The sequence below is a fragment of the Solanum tuberosum genome, unplaced genomic scaffold (assembly GCF_000226075.1).
Source record: "Solanum tuberosum cultivar DM 1-3 516 R44 unplaced genomic scaffold, SolTub_3.0 scf00085, whole genome shotgun sequence".
NCBI lineage: Eukaryota > Viridiplantae > Streptophyta > Magnoliopsida > Solanales > Solanaceae > Solanum > Solanum tuberosum.
The window spans coordinates 1045508-1056370 of NW_006239014.1; the positions used below are offsets into that span (position 1 = coordinate 1045508).

Here is a 10863-nt window from a genome sequence, read left to right on the forward strand (position 1 = left end):
ATATATACACGGGAAGCTCTCAATTAAAAGTTGGATTACGAAAATAACCTTATAAAGCAGAGTTACTATAATATCCTTCAACTTGATATTACTTCAAATATATTTTGTACAAAAATGTAAATGCACATTCTAATTAAAAAAAGGCAGACGTAACAGTACCCTTTCATTCACCATTAAAAATTGGCATCCTAATAAATGTAAATAATAACTCCCATGAATGTGATTAATTGTTAAGATTTTTTTATAACAAGTTCAATGTACACCTTTTCTTCTATTATCTCTAACTTTTGCTCATTTATCTTCTACCCCTCTAGCCTTTTGATATTCTTTCTATCACTTTATAACCTGCACAAATTTAGATCATTTCATTATCCCTTACCTATATTATTTTTTCTCTTGAAAAAACAACGACTTGATACAGCTGCTTATCAACATCTGATTCTGCCAAAATATGTATTATTCTGTGTGAGGAAGAAGTTCAGTGGTTATCAAGATTTTACTCAGTTTGGCATTAGAAACAGCATTAGAAATTGGTCAGATCAAATATTTTAAATGGTAGCATTACTATTGCAAGTTTCCATCAGATTTTTCCTTGATATATGAATCGAAATACCTGCATATGAGAATGCCTTTGATCATATGTGATGTTGCATTTTCCTTTTTATGCTCTGCAATAATTACTATACAATCATCGCCCTTTTTTATTTTTACTTTTTTAATGTTCATGTATTTGAGTTGAAACAAGTTTCATATGATTGTTGTGCATTTGGGTTGGTCATGCTGTTATTCATTATATGCATCAAAATTAGTTTTTATTTTTTTGCATATAGTTAATTTTCCGGGGTTAATATTTTATTGTATGCATGTATTTGTATATGTTCGAATATGTATTTATCTTTAAATTAAAGTATTGTATATGTCTCTACAATATCATCAAGTTTGCATGATTTATTTGCCTCAACTTACGAGTTGTTACTTTATTGTATGTTTTGATTTTTTATTTATAGTGCAGAGGAAGTCAAATAATATATGTATATATATACCATTTAAAATTTATCATTTACAATACAAAATTTATATTAAATATTTTGGATAAACGTGCGTTCCCAGAAACTAGTAGCAAATACACAGTTAATAATTGCTCCTCTCCCAGACTCTTTACTTGCCCATCCAGTAGTCCATAGAAACTCATCTTGTCACTCCCCAATATCCCTTTGTATACCAAACCAAGGCAGTAACCTTTGCCATAAGTTCTTAGTTATAGAGCATCTAAAGTGCTATGATAAAGGTTTCCATGGGTGATTTAAGTAGCAGAACTTGGGATGCTACATGTAGCAACTGGATCATGTTTTAAGTAGTAAGTGTGGACTCACTTAATCCAGAGACTATCTTTCTTTTCAGATGTAGCCCAGAGTTCCTTTTGTTACTTCTAGTACTCCCTCCAAAAAAAAAAGGTGGTGGGTCGGAAAGTGACGTTCGATTCATTTAATTTTCGGTGTAAAATTTAGTGTTGATGTTTTAATTATTTAAACTAAAGTTTGTTATTTGGAAACAGAATTCAATTTTGGGTGTTCAAAATATTTAGAGATTTAACTTATATATACCTACACTGTAGATAACTTTTTACATTGTTGGGTGACTTGAAAGATATTTACAGGTCTTCATACCAAGTGAGATTTGTATTTTGAAAATAAGGCAGTTTTTAACAGGTAAAAGTGACTTGATAATGTAAAATGATTTTGCACCATGCGTTAAACTCATTTGTACTTATCAAGCACACACACACACACATAGATTGAGTACATAGACAACCCCTTAAACTCGCCAAACTTAGTTCTGAATTGAAGAAAAGATAACACAAATGCATATAACTAAACGTAGCAATTTGAGGGAGAAACTCACCTATTGCTGCTGACCTTACACTGTGGTTGAGCATGACCATCATGGAGTGTGTGAGCGACTCGTGAGAAAAACCAACAGTAGTTCCAATATTAGTGGCATCAGAAATCCATTAACTTGAATGTTGAACAATGACGGGATAAGACGCCAAATGCCATGGATAACGTGAAATTCCCAAACCTTGCAGTAGTCATGGGTGAAAACACCTGAAACCCACCCGTAATCGCAAAACCATTATGTGGGAAAGCATTTCTATTTGGAGTAGAGCTGTTTTGGGTCTCTATACCATTTAACAAGAGGAATCTCTATTCTAGGAATGTACTTAGACCTTAGGATCAGTAGATTTCTTCCCCCTTCCATATGAAGGAACCATCTTGTCCTCCACGATGAAGGCTTTAACTGGAATGGAAAGATGGACATTGAGTGGTGCAGGCCAGTGAAGTTTTCTGGTGATGTAAATGAAGAGGAAGTGGGGAAGGAAAGTGCTTTGGTGAGTGTAGATTTAGATTTGAATCTAGTATAGGTTTGCAAGGAGAAGCAAAAGAAAACACATGGAATTGAGTTTGATATGGGGTAAAAGATGAAAACTTGAAGGAATGGCTGGAAAAAAAAGTAGTTATCAAGTGTCTGGAAGTAAACTCCATATTTTCCGGAAAAACATGCTCAAATTCGGGTGGGAGAAACGCAACCTACCATCTCAGCTAGTCGTGTCTGATAGACCCATTTTACATAGACTTCCGGTGGTCAATAGGTCAATTCATTGTCTCAGTTAAGACTTCTTAACTGAAAACATTTTTTACAAATTAAAGGGGTCATTTATGTATGTATATGTGTCTCTTTCTATTGTTTTCCAAATTATCGACCTTGAGAAAAATAGCATATTTTGTTTCTCTTATGATAATTGAGTTCAAGTACAAGAGTACAGAAATTAGAAGTTCCCAAAAGGAAAACGAAACAAAGGAGAAGAAGTTGGTAACACCAATGAATGATAGTAATAGCATATATATATATAATATATGAGTTTCACTGTGCTGCATCGATTTTTGGTATCAGATCTCGAGTTTCTGCTTCATAGCTCTTGTAAGTGCTCTTGGCCTCAAGTTCCATATAAATCACCCAGCCTAACTAAGTAGGAATTTGGACAAATATTTGGTGGTTGAAGTTGAAACAAAAGAGTATTTGAAACTGAAGTTGAAAAAGAGTATTTAGAAGTAGAATTTTAAGTATTCTTACCCAACTTCCGAATAAAAAATAAATAAATATTGTTTCAAATACCATTAACACCCCGAATCATTAGTTTTTGTGGGCTTAATTGCATCAAATATGTGATTGGTATTGAAACACTGGGAGTAACTAGCCTTCCAGCTAAAAGGAGAAAAACGGTTCTCCCAAGTGTGATAGTTGGATACTATTTTCTTCATGCCAATCTCATCCGGATTCAATCATATAGGGATGGAAGGGGTACTAAAAATAAAGGACTTGTTTTGTTTTTGTGAACATTTTTTGGAAAGAACAGCCGATCATTGTCATTGTGGACTGTAGTTTGTCCAACAGATTGTGTACTAAACTGAGAAGCAAGGTTTTTCATAGAATCAACCGATGGGGGATGACTCGCCTTATTGGTTGACTAAATTTTAAGCCATTGGAAGTCTGTTCTTTCTCTCTGATGCGCAATCGAATGCCTGACCCGGAGAGCGAGAGAGAGTGGGATCTGAACTGTATATCTGATTAAAAATTGGTCTGATAAAATACTGTGAACAGACAATATTGATAGGTCCATCTCGAGATTACCTGGAATGTGAAGTTTTTTGATTGTCGTGTTGTTTTATGATTATCTTCTGCAGGCTGAGTGTGAAGAGCTACAACTTAAGGTAGAGACATTGAGCAATGAGAATCATGGACTCAAAGAGGAGTTGCGAAAGGTCTCTGAGGAATGTGAGAAGCTTACCTCGGAGAATAATTCAATAAAGGTAAAAACTACTTGAGCATCTTTTCCCTTCTCCCGTCTGTATTCGTGTATGCTTATCTCATTTGCCCTCACTTCTAAGTAAATTCTAAAGTTTCCATCCTTTCCCCTTTTTACCCTGGGCTTTTAGTTTTTTATCTTGTGTTCGCACGGAATTGTTGATCAATATTAAAAAAATTGGTACTCACAGTTCTGAGAAAATTTTCTGTTGTTTCTTTTTCTCTGTATGTTTGTCCTTTTAATCCATCTAAGCAATACGAGAAAGATGGAAATACTGATTCTTACTGGGACCTGATTCTGAAACAGGATGAGTTGACGAGGTTGTATGGGCCAGAGGATGTGTCCAAGCTAGAGAGTAATGCCAACGCCATGCGTCTTCAGTCCAATGTTGAGGAAGCTAAGAGTTGAGGACAAGCCATGACAGAGTAGCTTATTTTGGTTTAAATGCTCACAAATCTCTTACTGCCCGTGAGAAATCTATAGCTTTTACTGTGCGTTAGAAGTAGAAATCTCTGTTTTTCTACTAATTTATGCCCTTTTTAACCCTTTTGAGTGAAATTTATAACATTAATTCTTGGATTTTTAACCCAGGGTTGAATCTGAATCTATGACAACATTGTAAAAGTAACTGAATAACTTGATCTTAGACCATTAAGTATTCTGGTGACTTGGATTGTCTTCTATCTTGCTTTGTTTGTTTGTTTGTTTGTTATGTTTTCAAAAGTTGGGAAATTTTTTGCATCCGATAAGTCCAAAATATCTCCTTATTAGCCAGTGCTGCCAATCCTACTGAGGACTTTATGGATTTCTTTTTCGGGAAGACAAGGAATGAGTGGAAACTATGTTGATATTGTCGTCATAGTCTAAGTTCCTGCTTTCAACAAGACTTTCTTAGCTTGTCAAATTCTCTGTCCTTCACCAGGAAAGTATCTTATAGGCAAGATCTTTGAGTATGTTCTATTTTTCGGAACCCTTCAAGATGAAGATTGACTATCATCCCTTACAGTACCACCATTGAAGCTCCCTTGGAGTGAGTCTTTGTTTTTTGCGGGATTTAGAGATTCCTATCTTTTACTTTTCTCAATTAAACACCACTGTAGTGGAGTTTGATAGAAATATCTACCACATTTTGAGGAGAAGATCACCTCTTTTTTAAAAATTTAAGTAGCCAATTTTGAATCACCAATCCTTACAACACTCTCCAACATAGCTTGGTTGACTATGGATGTTATATATCATTAAAGAATGAAAAAGAAGCAAGTCGGCTCACACGTGATGAACGTGATGAAAGTAATTAAAAGTGTGTTATGTTTCTAACAACTTGAAGTTTTCTGATGAAGTGATCATACGCTCCATCGTAAAATACAATTTAAATCTCATTACAATACAATTATTTATTTGTGAACCCAATTAACTGAAGTTAGTTAATGTTGGAATTTTTCTCCTAAAATGTAACGTATGTTGACTAAGGATAAGCTTGATCCTCATCAAAATATTGAATTCTGTTTTTTTGGTCTTAGTCAGCCAGTAAGCAAATATAAATAAAATGGGACATGGAATGGACCACATCCCAAGAAATGTACACGACTTGTAGATCAAACAAGAAGACAACTTTACTGTTGCTTCAAGACTCCACACAAAAGCGAATAAATAGTTCTAACAAAAATGTCCCAGTGGAAAAGAACATGAGGTGAAGGGGGATGATTTTAACACTTGAATGCAAAAAAGAATCCCAACTTTATTAAGCCATGTGATTGCTACCAAAACAAGAATATAAACGACAAGAATACAGCATAAACTTAGAAGAAAATTAACATATTAATTCAAATGAAATTTGAGAAAATAGTATAGAAACATTGCATCAGATCCTTTCCTTTTTAATGTCAAAGCTGAAAATTGGCCCAGGAAACCACTTTCTCTTCATCCTTTCTATCTTATGTCCTATCACTATTAAACGCCTCGGTCCAGCTACTTTCTTTAGTCATTCATATTCGGAATTCACCCAACCGACTATTAGATTCTTTTAATATTTTTAGTCTCGTGTTAAATAGGTCCACTAAAAAAAAAGAATAACTCGCATCCTATCAAGAAGTTCTCAATTCCTTGCATTTTCACCTCCACGTCATGTAGGTTCATTAAAAAAATATAGCACTTCCTATCAAAAGGTTCTCAAGGCATTTTCAGGTCCGGATTTAAATCATTGCCACTTTTACCAATTGTGAAAGATTTTTTCCCTACCCCACACCCAAATACCCTTCTTTTATCTATAATTTCCCTCAACTTCTCAACAAAAAAAATAAACACTTATGTCACTTCAAGGCTCAAGCCTGTTGGCTAAATTTATTGGTTTTTAATGATTCAGCACACCAACAATAACTTTATAGAGTATTTTTAACCTAGGGCTAGATAGGTGGCATTCACTCTCTCTATTCCTACCTTGCATTCTTAATGCCATGAAGCACTCTTCTAGTTCTAGGTACCTAATTTAATATTCCTTCTGTTTCAATTCATGAAATTCAAGAAAGTATTGAAGATTTTTGAATCTTCTGATTTTAAATTAAAGATGTATAGAATGTATCAAAGATATATTTTATCTTTTGATCTTAAACATGCTACATGAAAAATTAAAAGGCATAAACACGTCTTTTAACTTGACCTCATATGACATCTATACCCTCCAACTATGGGTGTGCATAATAGGCACTAAAACTTGTATAGAGTTCAACAAATTGACACACATCCTACTCAGCATCGATTCGCATTCTAGTAACGTCCTACATGTCTATTTTTATTTAACTTTATATAAATTTAAATGTCTACTTGTGCACACCCAAAGTTGAAAAACATAGATGCCAACTAAGACAAAGTTAAAAGACATGTATGTGTTATATCAAGTTAGAACTAAAAAAAATACTATTAAAAAAAGGTAAAAAGACATTTTTAAACAACGAATTTAAAAAAATAAACAAATATTTCAGATAGAGGGAGTAAAACATATTTTAACCGTGCGCAAACTATCACTTTTTACACTTCAATTAAATAAATATAATTGCTTCCTTTATAATAAATTAAAGAGTAGAAAAGTTTATACAGAGAGTAGGAGTTTCTTCTATATTACAACAACAAAGACGTTTTCTCCCTACACTAATGGGCTTTGCCAAATTGTCAACTAAAGCTTCATGGTCCTTCACATTTGGTATCATGAACTTCTTCCAAACTCCTTCCCACAAAATTCTCCACTGTCAAACGGTCCTGCTGCCGCAGCCACATCTAGATTACCGCCCATTGATGTTATTAGAGCGGATAATCCAGGTGTTGAGCCTCCACCAGCTGCCATCCCCAGTCCAAGAAGGTCAAGAGTAGGATGTTTGGGACCGAAAACAGAGGGAGTTCCCAACATCAGTTCCTTTAGACCAGAGCCATCATCACATGGCAATCCAAGGCCAAGGCCTGCAGCCAACGTTGCACCATCAGTGTCAATTTGTCTCCCATTCCATTCGTGTTGCCCACTAGATGATGAAGAAGAAGATAATATCCCAAGACCCCTCAACAATGATGAGTTTGTCGCTGTTGCACCCATCTGAGCAGCCTTCTGCAGTAATGCTGTTGCAGACATGGATGGTTGTGGTGCTGCAGCATACTGAATTCTCTCTTGCCCAGCTGGTCCAAAGACTGATGAACTATGATTCATGGCAAGGCAGAGAGATATTGGTTCCATAGATGATGGTGGTTCTATATCAGGTGGTGGTGCAGGAGCCACGGACTGAAACCAATCCGTAAATTGAGGTGCTTGAGACGGCAAACTTCCTGAAGCTGTTGATGAAGCAAATAAGCTTGCAAAAGTGCTGTTGCTGGCACTTCTGTTGCTGCTCGAGTTACTACTGCTGCTACAGATTCCAGTCAAGCTTGTAAAAATGCTGCTGCCGCTGGTACTTCTGTTACAGCTCGAGCTACTGCTGTTGCTATAGATTCCAGTTGAACTTGCAAAAATGCTGCTGCCGCTACAGATTCCAGTTGAACTTGGAAATATACTGCTGCTACAGATTCCAGTTGAACTTGAAAATATGCTGCTGCCGCTACAGATTCCAGTTGAACTTGGAAATATACTGCTGCTACAGATTCCAGTTGAACTTGAAAATATGCTGCTGCCGCTACAGATTCCAGTTGAACTTGGAAATATACTGCTGCTACAGATTCCAGTTGAACTTGAAAATATGCTGCTGCCGCTACAGATTCCAGTTGAACTTGGAAATATACTGCTGCTACAGATTCCAGTTGAACTTGAAAATATGCTGCTGCTGTGGGTACTTCCATTACTGCTTGAGCTCCTACTATTGCTACATATTCCAGACAAGCTTGGGAAAACGCTGATGCTGCCAGTACTTCCATTACTGCTCGAGCTCCTAGTGCTGCCACAGATTCCAGTCAAGCTTGGAAAAATGCTGCTGCTGCTGGTACTTCCATTACTGCTTGAGCTCCAACTGCTGCTGCAGATTCCAGTCAAGCTTGTAAAACAGTTGCTGTTGGTACATCCGGTGCATGAGCTACTACTGCAGATTCCAGACAAGCTTGATTTTGCTGTTGTTTCTTCTATATCCTGTTTAGTAATAGTTCCATTGGAATTTGTGTGTGGACTCTCTGCCAAATTGTAACAATTATAGTAAGACAGAAAGAAACAACTCATATAAACAAGCAGTGAAAGTTAAGCTTTTGATATAAAAGATTAGTAGAAGTGATGACACATGTTAGAATTCTTTAAGTTGTGCTATGTTTCCTTTACCTTACCCAAAGTTTTTTCAGATTGGAAATGTTACTTTTCTATTTTTTTGTTTATTCTCTTTATGCCTATATTTACATACTTCTGTTTCTACAATTTGAACTTTGTTCAGATAAAGGATCACTTGGGCGTTTGGACATCAGTAGGTCGAGATATGAAAAAAAGTAGTATTTGAAGTTGAAGTTGAAAAGAGTATTTGGAAATTGAATCAAGTGTTTGGACAAGAAAACAAGTTGAATTTTAGTGAGTGAAAACTTGAAAAAGACTCCAAAAACTGTTTTTCAAGTTAGAAGTTGAAATAATGGCCCAGATTGATAAGCAAACACTTATTTAACATAGTCTAATGAGGAATACAGATAACAACAAGAATCAATAGATGACAAAAGTTCTTGATAAAATATCATTAACTGACAAAACAAGCAAGACTCCAAAACAAAGAAAGAACAAAGTCTCCTGTCTGTTCTTAACAAACACACATATCAGATAAACTACAAATCCAGATTTTCAAACTAGTTAAAAATTGAACTTCAAAATGTACCTGGATTCTGGATGGGAGAATCAGAAGACACTACAGCAGTTGACGGAGAAACAGGAGGTGGTAGAGGCTCCAGGGCAGCTGGTGAAGGAACGGCTGGCGGCTCCAAGGATGGTGGGGGCGTAGGAGGTGTTTGTGGTGTTGATGAAACAACAACTTGAACTTTATGGTCCTCATCAGCAATAGGAGTTGTAACTGCATTCTGTGCTTTCTCAGTATCTTTTGCTAAAACATCACAAAATGCCCTGTGTGTGATAAAGCTATCCCTCCTATATATTATTAACAAAGATATCAGCTTTACAATAAAGAGAGATTAGCAATCAAAAGGGCATCAAGAATGGACCTTGAAAACATAGTCCCACAATCACATTTATACTCTTTAGTTCCACAAATCTTCAAATGAGCCTTCAAATCAGACTGAACTGCATACTTTTTTGAGCACTTATCACATTTCCACTTCTTCTCACCGTGTTTCCTACAAAAATGCTTCTTGATCCCAGTCAAATCCCCTAATGCCCGTGAAGGATCATGGTGAACACACGTAAGTTCGGGGCAAACATACACTCTCTTCCTCACCTCATTGCTTGCTCTCTGCCTTAGCTTCCAAGGCAGATTGTGACCTCTTCTATGAAGCTGCAAATTCTGGTCTCTCTGAAACCCTTTGTTGCAAATTTCACACACAAATCGGTTCGTTGCCAATAGAGTTTTCGGTGACAAAGCTACCACTTCCGCATTAGGATCTAATCAAAGGATAATAGAAAAGCCCCAAAAATCAATTTTCTGCTGAAATAGAAATCTGGGTTCTTAAACAAAATGGATTTAAATAACTAAACCCTAACTAATTTGAAAGCTAACCATAGTAGTCGTATTCATTAGAAATTGCAAATTAAAATTAAAATTAATTTACCTGGCATTCCAGGGAGATTCCGTTTTTTCTTTGCTGCTTCTTTACAAGGAGCTGCCTGCTCACCAGAAGACAATACACTCACTTCACCAGAGCCCGCGCAATCATTCATGGCGGATGAAATAGAATTCTTCTAGGGTTTATCTAGTGCCTAAAATGTAAAAATCTAGAGCATTTCTACTTAAGAAACTTTCTACTCGCTTCTTTTTGCGAATCTACCATTCAATATTGCTTTCTGTACCCAACTAGTATCTCTGAACAAAGTTCTGATTCTTCTGAACACAAGTTCAGACTAGCTAATTAGCAAAACCAGCTCAAAGCTAAGTAGATAAGCAAAACCCAGATACCAAAATTGGCAAGAAATCACTCACCGGCGAAAAAAATAAAAAAATAAATTCAAATTAATGCAAATGGGATTTGCTAAAATGGAAAGACGCCACTCAAATTAGTGAGTTCCCGGGTAAGATTCACCTACAATACTCAAATCTTCACTTGTATTACAACAATAAGAGAAGTAAGTCGAAACTCCGGATCGGAAAAAGGTGAAAATGGGGGATTTTGGGTGGTCGGCGGCAAGGAAACTAGAGAGAGAAAGGGGAAATTTGAGTATGCAAAGTCTTGTATGTTACTAGTGTTTTCACTCTTTTAACTTTTCAGAACATGTGGACATTTTAAGAAATAATAAAAAAAAAATTGCAAAGTGTTTTCGTGTCCTATTTCATGCCATGATATTTGGCACTTTAGTATTATCTTATTCATAAAATTCTAAATATATATATATA

The 10863-nt window shown here is 35.9% G+C and overlaps 2 protein-coding genes across 3 annotated transcripts in view; one reads left to right on the forward strand and one right to left on the reverse strand.

Moving 5' to 3' along the window:
- Nucleotides 1–4606, forward strand: part of LOC102583391 (G-box-binding factor 1-like) — a 12043-nt gene extending 7437 nt beyond the window's left edge. Inside the window, exons 11-12 of one of the 2 annotated variants that reach the window (XM_006346872.1) lie at nt 3744–3869; nt 4172–4606. In XM_006346872.1, the coding sequence (XP_006346934.1) occupies nt 3744–3869; nt 4172–4273 (228 nt within the window). In that variant the 3' untranslated portion in view covers nt 4274–4606. The remainder of the gene's footprint in view (nt 1–3743; nt 3870–4171) is intronic. The other variant, XM_006346873.2, reaches the window with a different exon arrangement.
- A 2279-nt stretch (nt 4607–6885) lies between these two features.
- Nucleotides 6886–10727, reverse strand: LOC102583951 (protein indeterminate-domain 2-like). Its single transcript, XM_006346874.2, has 4 exons — nt 10085–10727; nt 9521–9917; nt 9181–9446; nt 6886–8503 (listed from the first exon to the last, which is right to left on the reverse strand). Exons 1-4 carry the CDS (start codon nt 10191–10193, stop codon nt 7065–7067), a joined length of 2211 nt encoding a protein of 736 aa, XP_006346936.1. The 5' UTR covers nt 10194–10727; the 3' UTR covers nt 6886–7064.
- Nucleotides 10728–10863: the final 136 nt, after the last annotated feature.

Excerpts from the sequence above, each read along its gene's own strand:
- LOC102583951 (XM_006346874.2), bottom strand. The coding sequence starts at position 10,193 with ATGAATGATTGCGCGGGCTCTGGTGAAGTGAGTGTATTGTCTTCTGGT. Across the intron at positions 9,918-10,084 it reads GAATCTCCCTGGAATGCCAG|ATCCTAATGCGGAAGTGGTA; the intron begins GTAAATTAATTT and ends TCCTTTGATTAG. Across the intron at positions 8,504-9,180 it reads TTCTCCCATCCAGAATCCAG|AGAGTCCACACACAAATTCC; the intron begins GTACATTTTGAA and ends ACAATTTGGCAG.